This window comes from Panthera uncia, chromosome B4 (genome assembly GCF_023721935.1).
Source record: "Panthera uncia isolate 11264 chromosome B4, Puncia_PCG_1.0, whole genome shotgun sequence".
In the NCBI taxonomy this organism is placed as follows: domain Eukaryota; kingdom Metazoa; phylum Chordata; class Mammalia; order Carnivora; family Felidae; genus Panthera; species Panthera uncia.
Genome location: NC_064809.1, coordinates 121,733,884 through 121,754,942, shown reverse-complemented (window position 1 = coordinate 121,754,942; position 21,059 = coordinate 121,733,884). Strand labels below are relative to the sequence as shown.

Sequence of the window (21,059 nt, the reverse complement as noted above, 5' to 3'; positions counted from 1 at the left end):
GGGTCTCATTAAAATGTTGACTAAGGGGCACCTGGGTGGTTCACTCAGGTCATGATCTCACAGATTCGTGAGTTTCAGCCCCACATGGGGCTCTGTGCAGACAGCTCGGAGCCTGGAGCCTGCTTCGGATTCTGTGTCTCACCCCGCCCTCTGCTCCTCCCCTGCTCACGTTCTGTCTCTGTCTTTCTCTCAAAAATGAATAAATGTTTAAAAAAAAAAAGTTTGCTATTATTGCCACCCCTTCTTCCTGATCCAAGCTTCCCAGGGTAGAACCTTTTTGCGAAGCAGGTAGGCACACGCTCTCCATACAGCACAGATTCTCTGATTTTAGTGTGCCTCTCAGTCGATGGGGAGCTTGTTAAAATGCAGCTTCCTAGTGCCCCGCGTCTGACTCAGGAGATCTGGAGTGGGGCCCAGGAACCCACGCTTTTAGCACATCCTCCCCACTGATTCTAACACAGCCATCACAGCGTACGTCAGTCCTCAGATCATACTTGGAGAAATAAGAATACCCCAGTCTGGTGTTTGGGAATTATGCCAACTCATCATAAACGCACTTGCCATCCTAAAATCCGGACATGTCTCAGTGTTGGAAACTCACTTTTGTAGCTTCAGCTTTAGCATGAAGCTCAGAAACTGTTTCAGTGAATGTAGCATTTCTAGAGATACTGACTTTCTTTAAATGCTGTCTTTCTAGGGGAGCGTGGAATCTGGAATTGAACTCCAAATACCCAGGTGACAGCTGAGCACAGCATTACATTTGAACTATCTCAGCCTCTTAGCTCTTTTGTGTGCCAAGGGTAGCATTTTAGAAGGCTTAAACTATTTGGTGTTGGTAGCGGTGTGAGGCAAAGCCTGATTTTTAAGATATGCCATCATGTCTGTTCTAGTTCAAGCCACAGCATAAATGATAGGATTTGGAGATGGAATGCTTACAGAACATTTTGATTTTTTTGATAAGAGTAAATGAAATAATCACGTATTATCTGTAGGCAAACTATGCTGTTGTTGCAGAGTTAATCTGTTTGCTTGAAAATATTTGTTAGATGTTGAAGCTGTAGGCTCTTTGGGGATAGAATCTTTGGCTGGCCCTGGAAAAGATTTTTTCAAGTAAAACCTTCATTGTTTTCATTATCAGCTCAATTACAGGGAACATGTGAACCCATATGGTTTTAAGTTCATGCCTAAAAAGGGATGCTGTCTATGCCCTCAGTAAATTGGGAAATAAGGGAAAATTGTTTCCTCATAATCAAATTTTCACAGTGAGGCTTGACTAATTTAGAATGACTTTCTAGTACATTAAAGAATCCCATTTAGAGTGAAAGGGAAAAATATCTAAATCCAAGTCCTGTGGAGCTGTGTTCTTTTTTTTTTTTTAACGTTTATTTATTTTTGAGGGAGACAGAGACAGAGTGTGAGTGGGGAAAGGGCAGAGAGAGAGGGAGACACAGAATCTGAATCAGGCTCCAGGCTCTGAACTGTCAGCACAGAGCCTGATGCAGGGCTTGAGCTCGCAAGCAGTGAGATCATGACCTGAGCTGAAGTTGAGCGCTTAACCGACTGAGCCACCCAGGTGCCCCATTGTTACCTTAGCTTTGCAAAAGATTCCATTTGGAGAGAATTTACAGGAGGTATAATTGCTTAAAGAGAATTCTTTAAAACTACAACCCCTTAGCACTATTCTTGTTTAAATGGTGTCTGTATTTCTTGATAATCAATGTACTTTTGTACATCAGTGTTAATCTTCTAAAAGGAAAAGAGATGAGTGGTGGGAGCTCATTTTTATTATTTTATTTTTAAGTGCATATGTAGGCTTTGAAGTGAGACAGACCTGGATTCAAGTCTCACCTCTCCTCCTTTTTGCCAATATGACCTTGAGGATATAATTGACATTTCTGAGCTGTGGTTTCTTCATTCATAAAATAGTGTAAAATGGGAGATAATCAAACGATGGTTGCAATGATCAAATGAAATGAAATGATGTGCAGGTCTTAATTCTTTACCTGAAACCTGAAGGACACGGGCACCTGGGTGGCTCAGTTGGTTGAGCGTCCTACTTTGGCTCAGGTCATGATTCACTGGTTCATGGGTTCAAGCCCTGTGTTGGGCATTGTGCTGACAACTCAGTACCTGGAGCCTGCTTCAGATTCTGTGTCTCTCTCTGTCCCTCCTCCACTCACATTCTCTTTCTGTCTCTCAAGATAAATAAATTAACATCAAAAAACTTTTTTTAAACCCGAGGAACAAAATATATTTAGAGATTCAGAATTACATTCTAGAAAGTCAATGTGGTACATAGATAGTACATTACATATAATTCACAGCAGGGTCTGGGACAGTATCTGTAACCAAACACATTGATTTTTCTGCAGCAAAACATATAAATGTTCATACAGTCCTTACGAATACTATAATTAAGATTATAAATAGCAGTATGTCACCCCAGGTCAAGTTTGAAACCAAATGAATGTGCACAAACTTACAAGAAAGCTGTAAGGACTAAAAAGAATGTTCCATTGGAGCAATCCAGGTTTTGAGGCCTAAGGAATTTGGGCCACTTGCCAAAGATTTTGGAATTTTGGACTATATAAAGAAACATGGGGGGCGCCTGGGTGGCTCAGTCGGTTAAGCGGCCGACTTCGGCTCAGGTCATGATCTCACAGTCCGTGGGTTTGAGCCCCGTGTCAGGCTCTGTGCTGAAAGCTCAGAGCCCGGAGCCTGTTTTAGATTCTGTGTCTCCCTCTCTCTGACCCTCCCCCATTCATGCTCTGTCTCTCTCTGTCTCAAAAATAAATAAATGTCAAAAAAAATTTTTTTAAAAAGAAACATGTAACTGTATCTAGGATGTAGCAAAACCTCTAAGACATGATTGAAGCTTTTACCCCAACAATCCTTTGCGTCAGATACTGCATTGAGCCTCTTACATGTTAATATTAAGTCATCTGCTTCAATCAAACTTGTGTGAGGTTGGTGTTATTATTCCCATTTTACAGGTGAGGAAAAAAGGCAACAGAAGTTCGTCGCTTGCTTAGGGACACACGACTAAACAGGAGTGGCACTTGATTTTGATTTCGGGTAGTCTAGCACTGGGGTCTGCCTGTGACCCCTGTGTCATACCGCGTGTTAGCTCTTGGCCTCTTCTGGAAGTTAAGAGATGAGTCCGGCTCTTCTTTCTATATTGCAGGCCACAAAAGCCATTGTCATATTGAAGCAGATCTTGCTCAGAATTAAACTCCTTTTAACTATGAAACTTACCCTTACTTGTTAACATCCGGCTTCATTTCACGGAGGAGTTGGAATGGCTTGTAAAATATATGCAATCCCAATGATTATGATGAATAATCGGGGGGATTAGAGCAAAGGGGAAAAAGGGAATACGTCGGCGTGACATTATTTTCACTACTGTTTATGTGTAATGTAGCCTAGGTTCAGCGTGTGTCAATAAAAATTTTATTTTGTAGATCTCTGTGTTGTTTCCTCAAGTCATTTTGCATGATTGGAAAAAGAGTGTTTGTTACCCATATGTCTTCTAACCATGCCGACGTCTGTCATCATTGAATTGTTTCACAGGCCTATTTCAAAAACAAGCTGAAGCTGGCACTTATTGGTCAGAGCCTTTTCGGACAGGAAGTGTACAGTCACCTCCGCAAAGAGGGCCACCGAGTTGTGGGCGTGTTCACGGTTCCAGACAAGGACGGCAAAGCTGACCCGCTGGGTGAGTGTATCTTGGAACAGCTGAATCAAGGACTCCGCACTTGACCCAGCCGGCTCAGGCCCCAGCTCAGACCCCTTAGGCCTTGTTGGCATTTCTCAACTTCTATTTCTTGGCCACAGCTCCCAAAGCCCCAGACTACCTGCCTCCCCCCTGGATTCTGCTACACACACTCTGCCTCTTGAAAGCCTTCTCAAGCTAAGTCTGTTTGCAGACTCAAAGATGCTCCCTTGTCTGTGGGCCCCAAGACAAAGATGCAGGCCCCCACTGTGTTAAGAATTTCTCCACTTACCTACCTCCAAGGTCCCTCAGAGGAATTTTCAGGTTTATGTTTTTTCTGAACTACACTTGTGACTTTCCAAAGGTGTTATAAAGCATCTAGAGTAATGTCTGATTCAGAGGTGCCAATGGAATTGAAGAGAGGACCGCATCCAATAATAGAAATTGATATGGGGTCATAAAGAATATATTTATGTCAGAACAATGATAGCTTGGCTGCTTGGCTCTTAAGGTAAGGTAAAGAAGATAGCCATTCTCAAAGCAAACGTACAATGAGATTCTGATTTACAAGTATGCAGTTGACCCTGACCAACACAGGGGTTTGAGGTGCTGACCCCCTACCTAGTCAACACTCCACATATTACTTTTGACTCCCCCAAAACTTAACAAAAAATAGCCTACTGTTGACTAGAAGGAAGTCCTAACTGTTAACATAAGCAGTTTATTACCACATATTTTGTATGTTATATGTATCGTATACTGTAGTCTTATGATAAAGTAAGCTAGAGAAAAGAAAATGTTATTTAAAAAATCATAAGGAAGAGAAAATACATTGACAGTACTATATTTATTTAAAAAATTCACATATAAGTGGACCCACACGGTTCAAACCCAATTGTTCAAGAGTCAACTATAGTTATATAGTTATATAGTTATATAGTTATATAGTTATATAGTTGAGGACGGGTGCAAGACACGGAGATAGAAATGGTCTACAAATTGTACAGATAAGGCATAAGAATGAGCAACTAGCTATCCTGGCTTATAAATCAGATCTTCAGAAATCACTGGAACAATGCGACATATTGGCTGATAAACGCTGATCAGTGATAACCCTAAAATTGTAGCCTTTTTTCTTGGAAGAAATAGTTCTGGGGCTTATCCTATCTTGTTCTACTTTTAAAAATATTATATTTTAACATTTTTTTTCAAGAGTCATGCTAAAAAAAAGTTGGGTCAAAGAGCACATATGCATATATGAATTTAATCACTTGATTTAGAAATTATCCTTGGGGGGGCACCTGGGTGGCTCATTCAGTTGAGTGTCCATCTGACCCTTGGTTTCAGCTCAGGTCATGATCCCAGGGTCATGGAATAGAGCCCTATGTTGGGCTTTAGGCTGAGTATGGAGCCTGCTTAAGATTCTCTCCCTCTGCCCCTCTCCCCCACCCCTGTGCATGCGCACGCTCTCTCTCTCTTTCCCCAAAAGGAAAGAGAAAGAAAGAAAGAAAGAAAGAAAGAAAGAAAGAAAGAAAGAGAAAGAAGAAAGAAAGAAAGAAATCCTTGTTTCAGAAAAAAGCTATCCCAACCTGGGGAATTCTGAGGGAATCTGCCTCATGAATTTGGACCTGGTTCCAAAGGCAGAAAGGGACGGATGCCTATTACTGGGACTATCTGTCCTATTATTAGCTCTTTGCAGCAGCTTTGTGGCGGGGGGGATATTTGGGAGGACTCATATTTGGGAAATCAGATTGGCTGTTGAATCAGGGAAGCCCCAAATAATATTAGCTTAAGTAACATGGAAGTCCATTTCTCAAGTCTGAGTTGGCCATTGGAGCTGTTGTGGCAGCTCTATATTTATCACGATGCAGACTCTTGCTGTTTGTTGTTTTCTTATTGTCAACACTGGGCTTCCATCTCATGGTCCAAGATAGCCGCTTTTTAAAAAAAAAAATTTTGTTCAATGTTTATTTATTTTTTGAGAGAGAGAGAGACAGAGTGTGAGCTGGGGAGGGGCAGAGAGAGAGAGGGAGACACAGAATCTGAAGCAGGCTCCGGGCTCCGAGCTGTCAGCACAGAGCCCGATGCAGGGCTCGAATTCACAAGCTATGAGATCATGACCTGAGCCGAAGTCAGACGCTTAACTGACTGAGCCACCCAGTCTCCCCCAAGATAGCTGCTTTAGCCCCAACTGTCCAGTCTGCATTCTAGCAAGCAGGAAGGGAAAGATGGGAAGCAGAAGGCAAGCCTTTATCCCGAAGTTGCACATATTATTCCCATTTGTATCCCACTCGCTAAAACGTAGTCACAGCCCAAATCTATTTGTAGGATAGACAGAGAAACATAGATTTTATTCAGGGTGGCTATGTGCTCAGCTAAAGTAGAAGAATCTTTGCTAGAGATTGAAGGGGGACAGCTAGCAGTCTCTGCCATGTACATGAACTTCAGAAGAATTACAAGCATGTGACTCTTAAAACTCCTTTAAAAGTATGGCCTGGGAAACTAACTTTCCCTAGTGTCTGGTCCCGGGGCCGGGACCTCCTTTCCATTCGTCGTGGCCATCTGGGCTGCTAGCAAAACATAGAAAAGAAAACTGGAGTCATGCAGTTAATCTGACTCTGCCACTTACTAGCCGCATGAGGTTGGGCAAGTTGTTAAAACCCACTAAGCTTAGTTCAACAGCACCCATCTTACATGGGTTAGATGACATAATGTATATAATGTGCTCATCCCTGTGCCTGGTTCATGAAAAGGGATCAAAATGACAGTGGCAAACTCTTCTTGTTATCAGAATAGCCAACTAGAGCAGTGGAAAATAGCCCTGGGGCAGCCACAAATCACTATGGAAGGATCATAGCCTATCTCAGTGTAGTAGATTTTTAAATTGAAGACTTCTAGGTGTGCCTGGGTGGCTCAGTTAGTTAAACATCCAACTCTTAATTTCAGCTCAGGTCATGATCCTATAGTCATGGGATTGAGCCTTGCATTGGGCTCTGTGCTGACGGCATGGAGCCTACTTGGGATTCTTTCTTTCTCTGTCCCTCCCCCACTTGTGCTTGTGCACACACACTCTCTCTCTCTCTCTTTCTCTCTCTCTCTCTCTCTCTGTATCTCAAACTAAATAAACTTTAAAAAAAAATGAAGACTTCTAAGTTTTTCATTTGATTTTTCTTTCCCAGTTTAACGTTGCACAGTTTCCTCCCAATTTCACATTTTTTACCACCGTTTATTCATTTTCTTATTATCTGAAAATGATTTCTTTACTGTTTTTTGACCATTTTATGAACACTATTATACTGGTCTCTCACATCCTTCCAAGTGTATTGATCAAGGCATCGGCTTGATGGCCAGATTTCTTCAGGACTCACTTGAGATTGGTAACTATGCTTTCTGGTGGAGGCATTATCCCCTCCAAAGTCAACGAAGGTTGATTAAATGGGGGAGAAAGGAAAAGGAGCCCAAAAATACAGATAAAAAGCCTTTCTTAAAGCTTTATAAAATTGCCTAAAATGTAGTTGCTTTGTATTGTTGGTGGAAAATAAATATATATACTTAATATATGTAAGGTATGTTGTTAGTAAAAATGATATTTTATTATGGAAAAAAATGAGCTGTGCTAATGGCACTTTGGAGGGCCACTCCTTTTCCACACAGAGGTAGATGGAGCTGTTCTTTTGGGAAGAGAGAACATTTTCCACAGGAATGAGCCTCAAATCTTCTCCAGTATGGCAGAACCCTCACGAGGAGCATGTATTCTCCCTTCTTGGCCTCTCTCTTCCACTAATTTATCTGACTGGTGAATTTGGGAGAAGGAACTAGATAATAGACAAGCCCAGCTCAGATCAAAAACGTCCTCTCTTCGTCTTTTGGGATCTGCCTGTTTGGTGGAGAAAATGTGTTCTCATTATAGTTTGCTCTGTAATAAAAATGACTTCCCTCCAGGAAACAGGCATGGGATGGGATTCATGGTTTTCCATCTGTGCCAGAGGCTGAGTACGTCTAATCTGAGTGGTGATGTAGCAGCACTTGGCTCCAAATCTAGAAAACAAACAAACAAATATTCTTTAAGTGGCTATATCAGTAATAAAAGTATAATTTTTTATCTGTAAAAGAGAAAAGCTTTAGTTAAAATTTTAAAATGTTGGGGCACCTGAGTGGCTCAGTTGGTTAAGCATCTGACTCTTGATTTCGGCTCAGGTCATGATCTCACAGTTTTGTGAGTTCAAGTCCTGCATCCGACAATAAGTGTGGAGCTTGGTTGGGATTCTCTTTTGTGTCCCTCTCACCTCTTGCATGTACCTGTTCTCTCTCTCTCAAAATAAATAAATAAACTTAAAATGTTTTTAAATGTTATGTAGCCACAAACTTTTTTTTAAGTTTTATTTATTTATTTTTGGGAAGCGGGGGCAGAGAGAGAGAAAGAGAGAGAGAATCCCAAGCAGACCCCATATTATCAGCTCAGAGCCTGACGTGGGACTTGATCCCATGAACCATGAGATCATGACCTAAGCTGAAATCAAAAGTCTGATGCTTAACCGACTAAACCACCCAGGCACCCCTAGTCACAAACTTTTGATTAAATATATTATGCCTCAAATATATAGGTAAAAAATCACATTAGAAAAATGGATGGATCATGATAAAATTGTAACAGGTCAAATTCTGGTGACCATCTAAATTGTTCTTCAACGTGTTTTATTTGTCAATGTTTCATGAAGCTGGAAAACTGCAATGTGTGAATCCACACATTGCACATATAAACTTATGGCCAAATTTTTTTTTAATGAAAATCATTTTCTCTTTCCTGCTCAGCTTTAGCTGCAGAGAAAGATGGGACCCCCGTGTTCAAGTTCCCCAGATGGAGAGTCAAGGGCAAGACCATAAAGGAGGTGGCAGAGGCCTACAAATCTGTGGGTGCTGAGCTAAACGTACTTCCCTTCTGCACACAGTTTATCCCCATGGATGTAATTGACAGCCCAAAGTACGGCTCTATCATATATCACCCCTCCATCCTTCCCAGGCATAGAGGAGCCTCTGCTATCAACTGGTGAGCATTTTTTTAAATTACAGAGAAGATGGGCCTATTTCCATTGCCTATAATCTTCTATTTTTTTACCTAGGGGATCAAGGAACTAGGTGTGCTTGAGGAGGTGTGAGGCCCTGATTGATTGCTACTATTGCATGAACTCCCCTGAGACATAGAGGTACAGCATGGGCTAGATAGCATTTCCCAAGAATAGTCTATGGAGTACTGGCTTCATTAGGTTTAACTAAGTAACTGAGCAAACAAAGGTTCTATAGTCAGACAAGTTTGGTTTATGATAGATTTCTTGATCACAGGACTTCTTAGAACCTATTATATGTGTCGAGTGAGAGCATTATAATCTCTAGGAGGGAGTCTGAGTATACAATGTTCCCAAACTTATTCGACCATAGAACTGTTTTTGCACAGAGAATCTCAAGTACATGTCAGGAAATGCTGAATACCTGAAATTATCTTCTTTGTTATCTGTCTTCTGTTCAACTTTAAGCTCCTTGAGGGAAGGGGCTATGATCTAACATTTTTATTGCTGTAGGTACACTTTTCTGCCTTCTCTCCTTTACCTGTGCATCTCCTTGATATCTCTCAGTGTCAAGTTATTAATTAGGCAGAAAACTACACTTAGTTTCAATGTGGTGAATAACACTTCATTGTATTTGCATGAATTGATTCTTTTTTTTTTTTTTTTTTTTGCTCTTTTAAATGGTTCTGTGTGGTTATCTTTGCATTTAAACTTGTATTTTTTCTCATTTCACATTTCTTCTACATGCAGAATCACTGGGTCAAAGTATATGAATGTTTGCAAGTCTCTTGATAACATAATGCCAATTAATTCCTCAATATTTCTGAAAAGAGTGATTGATTCATTGACTTAGGTCTTGCTCGATTAGTAGCTCTGAGATTTAAAATTATTTAGGTCATATTGCAAATGACATATCAGATAAAGGGTTAGTATCCACAATCTACAAAGAACTTAACAAACTCAACACCCCCAAAACGAATAATCCAGTGAAGAAATGGGCAAAAGACATGAATAGACACTTCTCCAAAGAAGACATCCAGATGGCCAACTGACACATGAAAAAATGCTCAACATCACTCATCATCAGGGAAATACAAATCAAAACCACAATGAGATACCACCTTACACCTGTCAGAATGGCTAACATTAACAACTCAGGCAACAACAGATGTTGGTGAGGATGCAGAGAAAGAGGATCTCTTTTGCACTGCTGGTGGGAATGCAAGCTGGTGCAGCCACTCTGGAAAACAGTATGGAGGTTCCTCAAAAAACTAAAAATAGAACTACCCTATGACCCAGCATTTGCACTACTAGGTATTTATCCAAGGGACACAGGTGTGCTGTTTCAAAGGGACACATGCACCCCCATGTTTATAGCAGCACTATGAACAATAGCCAAAGTATGGAAAGAGCCCAAATGTCCATCAATGGATGAATAGATAAAGAAGATGTGGTATGCATATACAATGGAGTATTACTCAGCAATCAAAAAGAATGAAATCTTGCCATTTGCAACCATGTGGATGGAACTGGAGGGTATTATGCTAAGTGAAATTAGTCAGCCAGAGAAAGACAAAAATCATATGACTTCACTCATATGAGGACTTTAAGAGACAAAACAGATGAACATAAGGGAAGGGAAACAAAAATAATATGAAAACAGGGAGGGGGACAAAACAGAGGAGACTCATAAATATGGAGAACAAACTGGAGGGGTTGTGGGAGGGAGGATGGGCTAAATGGGTAAGGGACATTAAGGAATCTACTGAAATCATTGCTTCATTATATACTAACTAATTTGGATGTAAATTTTAAAAAATAAAAAATAAAGTTAAATTAAAAAAAAAAAAAGAAATTATACCACAAAAAAAAATTTAGGTCATAAACATGGATGATGTCAATATTAGCCTGCTCTCTGATATACTTTTATATGTATTTGTTCACATATTCAGCTTATTGGTTGTATTATATGCTCTTAAGGGCCAACATTTTCTTTTTCTTTTTTTGTTTTTTAAGTCTATTTATTTATTTTGGGAGAAAGAGAGTGTGTGCGTGAGTGCGTACATGAGTGGGGGAGGGGCAGAGAGAGAGGTAGAGAGAATCCCAAGTAGGCTCTGTGCTACCAGTGCAGAGCCCCACATGGTGCTCAGTCCCATGAACTGTGAGATCATGACCTGAGCCAAAATCAAGAGTCAGATGCCCAACCAAGTGAGCCACCCAGGAGCCCCCAGGGCCAACATTTTCTCTTAGGCTAAGCTTCCTAGAGCATAAAATACAAAGATTTGGATTAACCAACCATCTTTTACTATAATTTACATGGACAATCTAGAGCTAATTCTAGCTCTGACACTTATATCCAAATTATATCATTTAAATTAATAATCAGTTCTCCTTTACTGAGTATCTTCTGCTTTATCTTCCTTTATCTTATTCTGCCTAATACAGGGTCAACTATGATGTAGGAATTGGACCCAGGTGGGCAAAATTGCTTGATGCCACAGTAGAAAGCTGGCAACTGGCAGTTAATGAGTGGTAGTAATGATGGGCTCCAGTGCCCTTTTGAATAGACTAGCAGTCATTAGTGTGTATTAACAAGAAAGACTATAGATATGGAATGTACAAAATAGTGGTACCATTAAGTAGTGATTTTATGAATGCTGACATCTCCTGGCTTTGCTGTTAATTTCTCATGGTAGTTTCCCTCACTGTCTACTTTCCATTATAACTATCTTGTACTTTAATATCACTAACTCATCACTTTGTCATACATTATACCAACATTTTAAGTTGAAGCTCTTCTTTTCACAGGACTCTAATTATGGGAGATAAGAAAGCTGGGTTTTCTGTTTTCTGGGCTGATGATGGTTTAGACACAGGACCCATCCTTCTTCAGAAGTCATGTGATGTTGAACCCAACGATACAGTGGATGCACTTTATAATCGGTTTCTATTTCCTGAAGGAATCAAAGCCATGGTTAGTATATTTATGCCATCGAGAAGAATTTAGTAAACCTTTAAGATTTTAGAAATATTTTTCTTTTATTGAGAATTTTCCTATATTAATTGTTATACACAGTATAAAGCTGAAAAACAAAATTAGATTTTATATTTGCCAGTAGGATGGTATATTTCGGGTTGAAATCTGAATGTTAAAATTTCTTAGTTTGTGAAGCTATCTTGTTCCTCTGAGAGCACTGATAAAATGGGTGAAGTAGCAATGAAATGGCTTCATTTATTTTGCCAAATACTTGAATCTCCAGCCCTGTTTATAATGACTAATTGTAAAGAAGTGTATAGACTCTTAAGAAATTTTGCTATGGAAGTTGGACTTCCTTCAAAAGTATTTGGAATCAGTCTATGTAACAGGGTGAAATTTGGCATTGCTTAATTTTTTCAGATGTGTTCTGGGTAAAAAGCTCAAAGCACGTGCACCACAACATAAAAATATATTAGCTTGTAGAAATACCGAAAGATAATTTCAGTGTCATTTAATTTTTTCCGAGTTCGATATATATAGTAGAAACAGCCACATAGAGATGGACATTAGGAAAAAGCAGCAGCTATGGATTTAGGAGGAAAGACAGCAGTGATTTGTTTGTATCATTTAATGATTAAGAGAGTAGGGCACTGGTGTCAGAAAGACACCAAAGTTCTCATTCTACTGCTTAGCTGTTGTGACAGTAGGCAAGTCGCTTAGCTTCGCCAGCCTTGGTTTCCTTATCTGTAAAGTGTAGATAACTGCCTGACTTACAGGCATGCTGTGAAAATTAGGTAGCATTTGTGTAACGTGCCTGGCACACAGTAGGTGCTAAAAAATGATCATTACAATCAAAATAGTGTTGGGTGTGTTCAGTGGCATTTGCTCAAGCCCAGATCATGTATCCAATGATATTATAGCTACACGTGGGCAAGTGAATGAGCTATGAACTGGCCCTGTTCTCAGGTCTCTCCATCCGCATACTTTTGCGGGGAGGGTGTTGGTCAACAGCTGTGTATGCTGAGAGCGAGGTCTGGGAACTGAAGCTCAGGTAGGCCTCCCCATGAAGGAGAGAGACTCTCAAGGCAAACGAGAATCTGGCACAGAAGAGAATTCAGGACACATCCCAAAGGCAATCAAACTCATGGGTAGATTTTAATTATTTTTAAATTTTGGGTGTCCTACACTAGAAAGTAAGTTGAATTTCTTAAATATAACAACGTACCACTTTCTAGAATCATCATGATAAATAGAAATCACTCACAGTGACTTATTTTACAGTTATATTACTGAAATTCCCACTGGGTCATCAAGGGATGTTGAAATTTGTTGAAACAAGGGAGTCATTTTTAAGAGTACAGGCTTGATATTGGCAATAGGTAGACTTGGATGGAGATCTTGCTTCTGATGCCTATTGGCTACCTCTGCTCTTGAGCTAGTTGCTTCACTTTTCTAGGCCTCGTTTTTCTCATCTGTAAAACCAGAATAATAATATCTACCTGGCAGGATTGGTGTGATGTCTGCAAAGGATATTTTCTATGAAGTAGCTATCACATTGCCTGGCACATAAATGGACCTGAAGAAATGGTAGTTGTCTATTATTATAGTCTGACTCTCTGGACAGATTTCTATGTAGCAATTCTGTTTTGCAGAGCTTCAATTAAACAGATGATGCCATTGCTGACCATTGGGCTATAACCCAGATAATGTTTTTGGCTTTAGGTGGAAGCTGTTCAACTCATAGCCGATGGAAAAGCTCCTCGCATTCCCCAACCAGAAGAAGGAGCAACATATGAAGGCATCCAGAAAAAGGAAAATGCTGAGGTATTTATATCCACTCAATAATACACCCCAAAGTTCTTGGCCATTTACCTTTAAGTAGTTCCCAACGTACAATTTCCTGGCCAAAGGGTAGATCTCCAATCCAGCCTATTCTATGCTTACCCAACCCCACTTCCACCACTGATGGAGAGAGATGTTTCTATTGCCTTTGACACTCATAGCATTAGGAGATTCAGCTTTGTGCTTTCCTAGATTTCTTGGGATCAGTCTGCCGAAGTTTTGCATAACTGGATCCGAGGTCATGATAAAGTCCCTGGAGCTTGGACAGAGATAAATGGACAGGTATGTGCCAGGGACCAATTTTTGTGTGTGTGTGTGTGTGTGTGTGTGTGTGTGTTACCTTTGTAAAAGGTATTACACATAAGTCCTCTGGTTCTTTCCTTGGTCATGAAGAGGGTCTGTGATTCTAGGTATATGTGCCCAGCTGGATGAAAACACCCCCATCTTTACTCGTACTGAGCATTTGCCGTGAAGCAGATGCTAGGCACAGCCTCTGCTCTCAAGGAGCCTGCAGTTTTATGGAGAAAGCAGAGAAGTGAATAAGCACTCACAAGGCAATAAGACAAATGCTATCCTTGAGGCCCAGACTCAGGTGCAGTAGGAAAGGCTTCCTAGAAAAGCTGGTCCATTTGTTTGCCCTTCAAGAGGTCAGCAGGTAGAGAAGGAAACAAAGAAGCAAAGACCCAGAGATAGGAGAGTGTTACCCAGTCTAGGAGTCCCAAAGAGCCTCAGGTGTGAGGAGCAGGTGGGAGAGGTGGCCATGGGGGGGGGGGGGCAGGGTGGAGAGGCAGGGGAGGAGCAGGAAGGGCCTTATAATCCCTGGGAAATCTCAACCCAATTTGGCTCTCAGGTTTCAGCTCTCCTTGGGAGTTCCCTGACTTCACAGGCCCGTGCTGGCCAGGTTGGGGGTCCCTCCTCCTGGTCCAACAACCCCCTGCCTGCCTCTGACACAGCGTATTATATATATTGTCAGGGTCTCTTTATTTATCAATCCCCCCACCCCTACTAGGCTTTGTACTCCATGGGGCAAGGACTTCATGTTATTGTCTTGATAATATCCTCACTTAAGCAGGATTCTTAGTATGTATTAGGTGCCAACAAAAATATGTGGGATCAGGAAAGACCAAGAGCGGGAGTTTAGTGCAGTAGTTAAGTGAGTGGGAACTGAAGCCAGAATGTTTCTGTTAAAATCTGGCTCTGCCACTGTTTGCTGAGTAATCTCAGGCAGGTTACTTAACCAGTGGGGCTTTGGGTTCCTTATTGCAAATGGGACTAATAATAGCACCTGGGTGCCTCAGTTGGTTAAGCATCTGACTCTTGATTTTGGCTTGGGTCATGATCTCACGGTTCAGGGATCAAGCCCTGCATCGGGCTCCATTAACAGCATAGAATCTGCTTGGGGTTCTCCCCCCCCCCCCCCCGCCCCCCGCCGCCCCTCTCCTGCGCATACACACACACACACACTCTCTCTCAAAATAAATACACTTAAAAAATAATAATAGTGTCTCTTTTATTGGCTACAGGTCATTGTGAAAATTAAGTGAGTTAATACATGTTAATTCATTTACATACTGAGTCCTGGGCATGTGTATTCAATAAATGTTAACTATTATAATCTTCAATAGGTGATAGCTAATAGTCATAGAATTACAATCACAAATCAATTACCATCACATTTTCTTAGTTACAGTCTGGATCCAGTCCTGTTTCCATGAACTGACCCACAAAGCACCCTGTACTTCCCATCAGTAATCGCACTGGACTGTAATCATCTGGTTGCTACCTGCACCTGCCCTCACTGACTCTCTGCCATCACCACCTCCCCTCCCCTTTGAAAATCGAAGTCTGCAAGACCTTTTTGTCTCATTTACCTTCGTATCCATGTGAAGAAATGATAAATGTCATCTGGTTGTGAGGCATTCTTGAAACTCTTCAGTCGTACATTCATAAACTATCTCTTGCTCGGTGTCATTTCCACAGATGCTTGATACAGTCTCCCACATTGGGGTGTTCCGATTTTATCAGAGATGATGATTCCAACTGGAGCTTTTTTGCAGGGAGTGCTGTTTGCACACACCCCTGTTTGTAGGTGTAACTCCCTCATTTCACATGGGTTTGATCTCTTTATTAGATGGTCACGTTTTATGGCTCGTCATTGCTGAAAAGCTCCGTGCCTTCTGGAGAACCACTGGAAATCAAAGGTGCCACGAAGCCTGGTCTTGTTACCAAAAATGGACTTGTTCTTTTTGGTAATGATGGAAAAGCAGTGAGTGTTCAATATGGTCACCTATAAAGTAACATTTTTGGTTTCCTTCTATAACCCAAGCTACTAAGGAAATATCTTTTACAAGGTAATCCAGCTTTGCAGTGCGACATGGGAGGCTCGAGATACCCATGCCCTATTTCTGTCGGGGGATGAGCTGGCTCTGTGTGCCTAGTTGAGAACAAGTCTCCCTAGGATGAGCCTCAAGGACCTGTGCAGTCACCTTGGTGGCACAGTAGAAAGAGTTTGGAATTTAGTCAGGAAACAGGATGTGAATCCCTGCTCTGCCACTTACTGGTCTTGTGGAGGACGCTTCTCCCCTCTGAGTCTCTGTTTCCTCATCTATAAAACAGACAGTAGTCCCATCTGTCTGCCTTCCCACTGCTGGAGCCCAGGAGGCTAAATGCAATGGATGTGGCCCTCTTCAGATGCTCCTTGCCTTTGCCTTCCACGCAGGCAGCCACCCTCACTGCTGTGCTTGGAAGCATGGGCCCTTGGCCCCAGTGGGCTCTTTGAAGAAAGCAAAGGGGAATTTGCAGCTTACAGATATATTCTGGTAGCTGGCAGGGTAGATCAGTTATTAAGATTGTAGGCTTCAGGGTCCAGCTGCTTCTCGGTTGTAACCCCAGCTGTGCGGCATTGGGCAAATCACTTACCCTCACTGAGTCTCCATTTCCTCATCAGTAAAATGGGGATAATAATGGCACCTACTTCCATCGGGATTTATGAGACTAAAATGAGATACGTGCATCCATACATGAATACATAGCACTGTGCCTGCTACAGAGTAAGTGTTCAGATGATGGGAGGAGGAGGAAGAGGAGGAGGAGGGAGAGGAGGAGTGGGAGGAGGGGGAGGAGGAGAAAGAGGAGTTACAGTAGGTTTTAGTCTACATATATCCAAATGCCAATCTTTTGGGAGCTTATTACCCATTTTGAGATGTATCTACCCCTAGACTTAACTTTCTCCTTTCTGCTGCCTTTATTAAAATACCATTTCAGTCCTTTTACAAATAATGGTGAGTGCTTTCTATCCATATTTTTGTATTTGCCAAATAAGCTGCCCCTTGTATTTGTGTAATCTACGACACGTCTTCCCCTACCAACCTCACTTTTGAATTGTCCTAATCTTCAATCCTTCTGTTTGTCTTGTTGCTGCACTGTAGCTGATGGTGAGGAATTTGCAGTTTGAAGATGGAAGAATGATTCCAGCCTCTCAGTACTTTTCAGCGGGTGAGACCTCAGTGCTAGAACTTACAGCCGAAGAGGTGAAGGTGGCAGGGACCATCAAGGTGAACATGTGATGTCCTTAATGTTACCCTTACCTTGCAAAACTGAAGCATTTTTGCAACTGTACCATCAGTCTTCAGAGTAGTGAGGATGGAACTTTATTTCTCCTCTTTTTTGTATTAGCCATAGTAGGAATCAACTCCAAAATGTATATGCAAAGTTATTTCTCACTCACAAAATAATCCCAGGCAGTTCTAGGTTGGCAGGGGGATTAGAGGTGAAGCTGGAATGTGAGGATTAGGGGTGGAGTCATTCAGGGACCCAGGCTATGCTATCTTCAAAGTCACCTACAGTCCAGGCAGCCAAAAAGGGCAAAAGCGCACAGAGAATCGTGGGAAGGGGGTTCTTCATGGGTCAAGACTGGGTGTCAAGTTCACGTCCGCTCATACTCATTGGCTAGAAGTCAGTCATACGGCTACATCTAACTTGAAGAGTTGCTAAAAAATGTAGTCAGACCATGTATCCAAGATGAAAAAAAAAAAGTAGGTTTGGTGAGGCACTGGTCAGTCTCTGCCACTGTGTTTTTCATGGCACGCCCTTCATAAAAATTATCCTTGCCGTATAGGACATCTGGGCTGGAATTTTAAGCAACGTCCCTGTTATTGAAGACTCGACAGACTTCTTTAAATCTGGAGCAAGCTCAATGGATGTTGTCAGGTAAAACTATCACCCTGTTGACTCACACCCCTCCACTGGGGATTTTGACTTTGACTTTGAAGATCCAATCCAATCCTTTGTTCTGGATGTTATCACTCTACCATTATTCTATTTCTCTTTTCTTCATCTTTTTTGGATTGTTTGTTTCCACGGCCAAACACATATCTGTGTTCCTTTCTCTGTCACTAGCCAGGAGTTGTTTTCATATCTCCTGTATACCTAGAAAATCAGTGCTTCTAATTGTTTGTTTCTTTTTAAAATTCGTCCTCACATCTGTTAGCTAATTTTCCTCCAATATGACACTGGAGTTGGGAAGCTCTAAATGAGAATTTTTTTTTTTGATGTTTATTTATTTTTGAGAGAGGAGAAACGTAGTGCAAGCAGGGGAGGAGCAGAAGAAGAGGAAGACACAGAGGATCCAGGTTCTGAGCTGTCAGCACAGAGCCCAATGCGGGGCTTGAACCCATGAACCATAAGATCATGACCTGAGCTAAAGTCGGACGCTTAACCGACTGAGCCACCCAGGTGCCCCTCAAAAATAATTTTGATTCTGCTTAGTACCAACACTAACCACGTAATAAAACAAATGTTTGCTCCATTCTTATATATGATCTACAGAAAATATTATACAATGTCTTTTGTTTCATAATCTTTATTTACATTAGGGACTTTTCTTTATTCCTTATTCCTTGAGTACCTTTGAAAGGATAGGAACTGATTTTATGTGCCCCTTAATTATCTTGCTTGCAAGTAAGTAAAATGTTTTTGCCTTGGTTTCTTTTATCATAGCCATGCACAAAGTTAAAGACAAAAGAATATCCACTGTCCTTCCAGACACCTTTTTAGGGGCACCTGGGTGGCTCAGTTGGTTAAGCCTCCAACTCTAGGTTTCAGCTCAGGTCATGGTCTCATGGCTTGTGAGATTGAACCCTGCATTGGGCTCTGTGCTGATAACATGGAGTCTGTTTGAGATTCTCTCTCTCTCTCTCTCTCTCTCTCTCTCACTCCCTCTCTGCCACTCCCCCGCTCATGCACACACATGTGCACGTGCATTTTCTGTCTCTCAAAATAAATAAACAGTAAAAAATTTTTTAGAATGCAGCTTTTTGATTTTGTTCTCCCGGTCTTATCAATTTTTTCAATTATCATAGAAGATCTCATAGGTGGTAAATAGGCATGTGACATGTCTTATCTCAAAGCAACTTGACAAATGTAATGACAGTGCCCCTAAACTCTTTTAAAAACGTAAATAACGTGAACTTGTTCTTACCTGAAGGCTGGTTGAAGAGATCAGACAGAAGTGCGGTGGGCTTCAACTACAGAATGAAGATGTCTATCTGGCCACCAAGTTTGAAGACTTCATTCAGAAAGTTGTGAGGAAACTGAGAGGAGAAGAATCGGAAGAGGAGCTGGTGGTGGATTATGTAAGCTTTTCTGTGCTTCACGAAATCTAAATCATTAGGACCCATACACTATAAAGGAATGCGGTTCCTTTTGTCCATTTGTTTTTACATTTATGACCATTTATTTATTTATTCGTTCATTTATTTATTTATTTATTTTTAATGTTTATTTATTTATTTTTTGAGAGAGAGACAGACAGAGTGTGAGTAGGGGAGGGACAGAGAGAGAGAGACGGGGGGGGGGCGGCGGGGGGACACAGAATCTGAAGCAGGCTTCAGGCTCTGAGCTGTCAGCACAGAGCCTGATGCGGGACTTGAACTCACAAACTGTGAGATCATGACCTGAGCCGAAGTCAGACACTTAACCAACTGAGCCACCCAGGTGCCCCACATTTTAAATACCTTTTAAAACAGGTATTTTAGTGACTTATAATTCAGACACCATTACATTCACCCTTTTAAAATATAGAGTTAAGGGACACCTGGGTGGCTTACTCAGTTAAGTGTCTGACTCTTGATCGTGATCTCCCATGATGATCTCGTGGTCATGGGATGGAGCCCCATATCAAGCCCTGAGTCGGGCTCCAGATTGCACATGGAGGCTGCGTGGGATTCTCTCTCTCTCTGCCTCTGCCCCTCCCCCACTTGCGTGCCCTCCTTCTCTCTTAAAATAAATAAACATTTAAAGAAATTAAAATGTACAGTTCAGTAGTTGTTTTGCTTTTTAGAGAGAGAGAGAGAGGGTGCATGTGCAGGGGAGAGGGGCAGAGGGAGAGAGAAAGAATCTTCTCTCCCCAATATGAGGCTCAATCCCATAACTCTGGGATCATGACTTGAGCCAAAATCAAGACCCCGCTGCTCAACCCACTGAGCCACCCAGACGCCCCCAATTCAGTGGTTTTAAGTATATTCACAGAGTTGTGCAACCATCACCACTATCTGATTGTGGAACTTTTTTTTTTTTTTAATTATGCCCAAGTTTATTTATTTGTTTATTTTAGCATGCTACAAAATATCAATATGCACTGAATGAAAACACATTACATATCTTAGTTCCAAAGAGTTTTCATCTATGTAAGGCTAGGCCTTTGGAGAAAACCATGTGTTAACTGAAATGGCTGTAGTGCCCCTATTCTCTACCAGTTCTCTCTTCTGAGTCTTTTTTTTTTTTTTAATTTAAATCCAAGTTAGTTAACATATAGTGTGATAATGATTTTAGGAATAGAAATTAGTGATTCATCACTTACGTATAACACCCAGTGCTCATCCCAACAAGTGTCCTCCTTCATGCCCCACACCCATTTAGCCCATCCCCCCCATCCAACACTCCTCCAGCAACCCTCAGTTTGTTCTCTTTATTTAAGAGTCTCTTACGGTTTGTCTCTTACATTTTATCTCATTTTTGCTTCCCTTCCCCTATGTTCATCTGTTTTGTTTCTTAAAGTCCACATATGAGTGATGTCATATGATATTTGTCTTTCTCTGACTGACTGATTTCACTTAGCATGATACACTCTAGTTCCATCCATGTTGTTGCAAACGGCAAGAATTTATTCTTTTTGACCACCAAGTAATATTCCATTGTATATATATGCCACATCTTCTTTATCCATTCATCCATTGATGGACAGCTGGGCTTTTTCCATACTTTGGCTATTGTCAACACCACTGCTATAAACATTGAGGTGCATGTGCCCCTTCTAAACAGCACACCTGTGTCCCTTGGATAAATACTTAATAGTGCAATTGCTGCGTTGTAGGGTAGCTCAATTTTTAATTTTTTGAGAAACCACCATGCTGTTTTCCCGAGTGGCTGCACCAGTTTGCATTTCCACCAGCAGTGCAAAAGGATT

The 21,059-nt window shown here is 41.3% G+C and overlaps 1 protein-coding gene across 2 annotated transcripts in view; it reads left to right on the top strand.

The window, feature by feature from the left end:
- Positions 1-21,059, top strand: part of ALDH1L2 (aldehyde dehydrogenase 1 family member L2) — a 67,227-nt gene that overhangs the window by 8,439 nt on the left and 37,729 nt on the right. For both annotated transcript variants that reach the window (XM_049626218.1, XM_049626217.1), the window contains exons 2-10: positions 3,571-3,715; positions 8,525-8,759; positions 11,584-11,749; positions 13,475-13,576; positions 13,787-13,876; positions 15,726-15,860; positions 17,023-17,148; positions 17,712-17,803; positions 19,080-19,227. In XM_049626218.1, the coding sequence (XP_049482175.1) occupies positions 3,571-3,715; positions 8,525-8,759; positions 11,584-11,749; positions 13,475-13,576; positions 13,787-13,876; positions 15,726-15,860; positions 17,023-17,148; positions 17,712-17,803; positions 19,080-19,227 (1,239 nt within the window). The remainder of the gene's footprint in view (positions 1-3,570; positions 3,716-8,524; positions 8,760-11,583; positions 11,750-13,474; positions 13,577-13,786; positions 13,877-15,725; positions 15,861-17,022; positions 17,149-17,711; positions 17,804-19,079; positions 19,228-21,059) is intronic.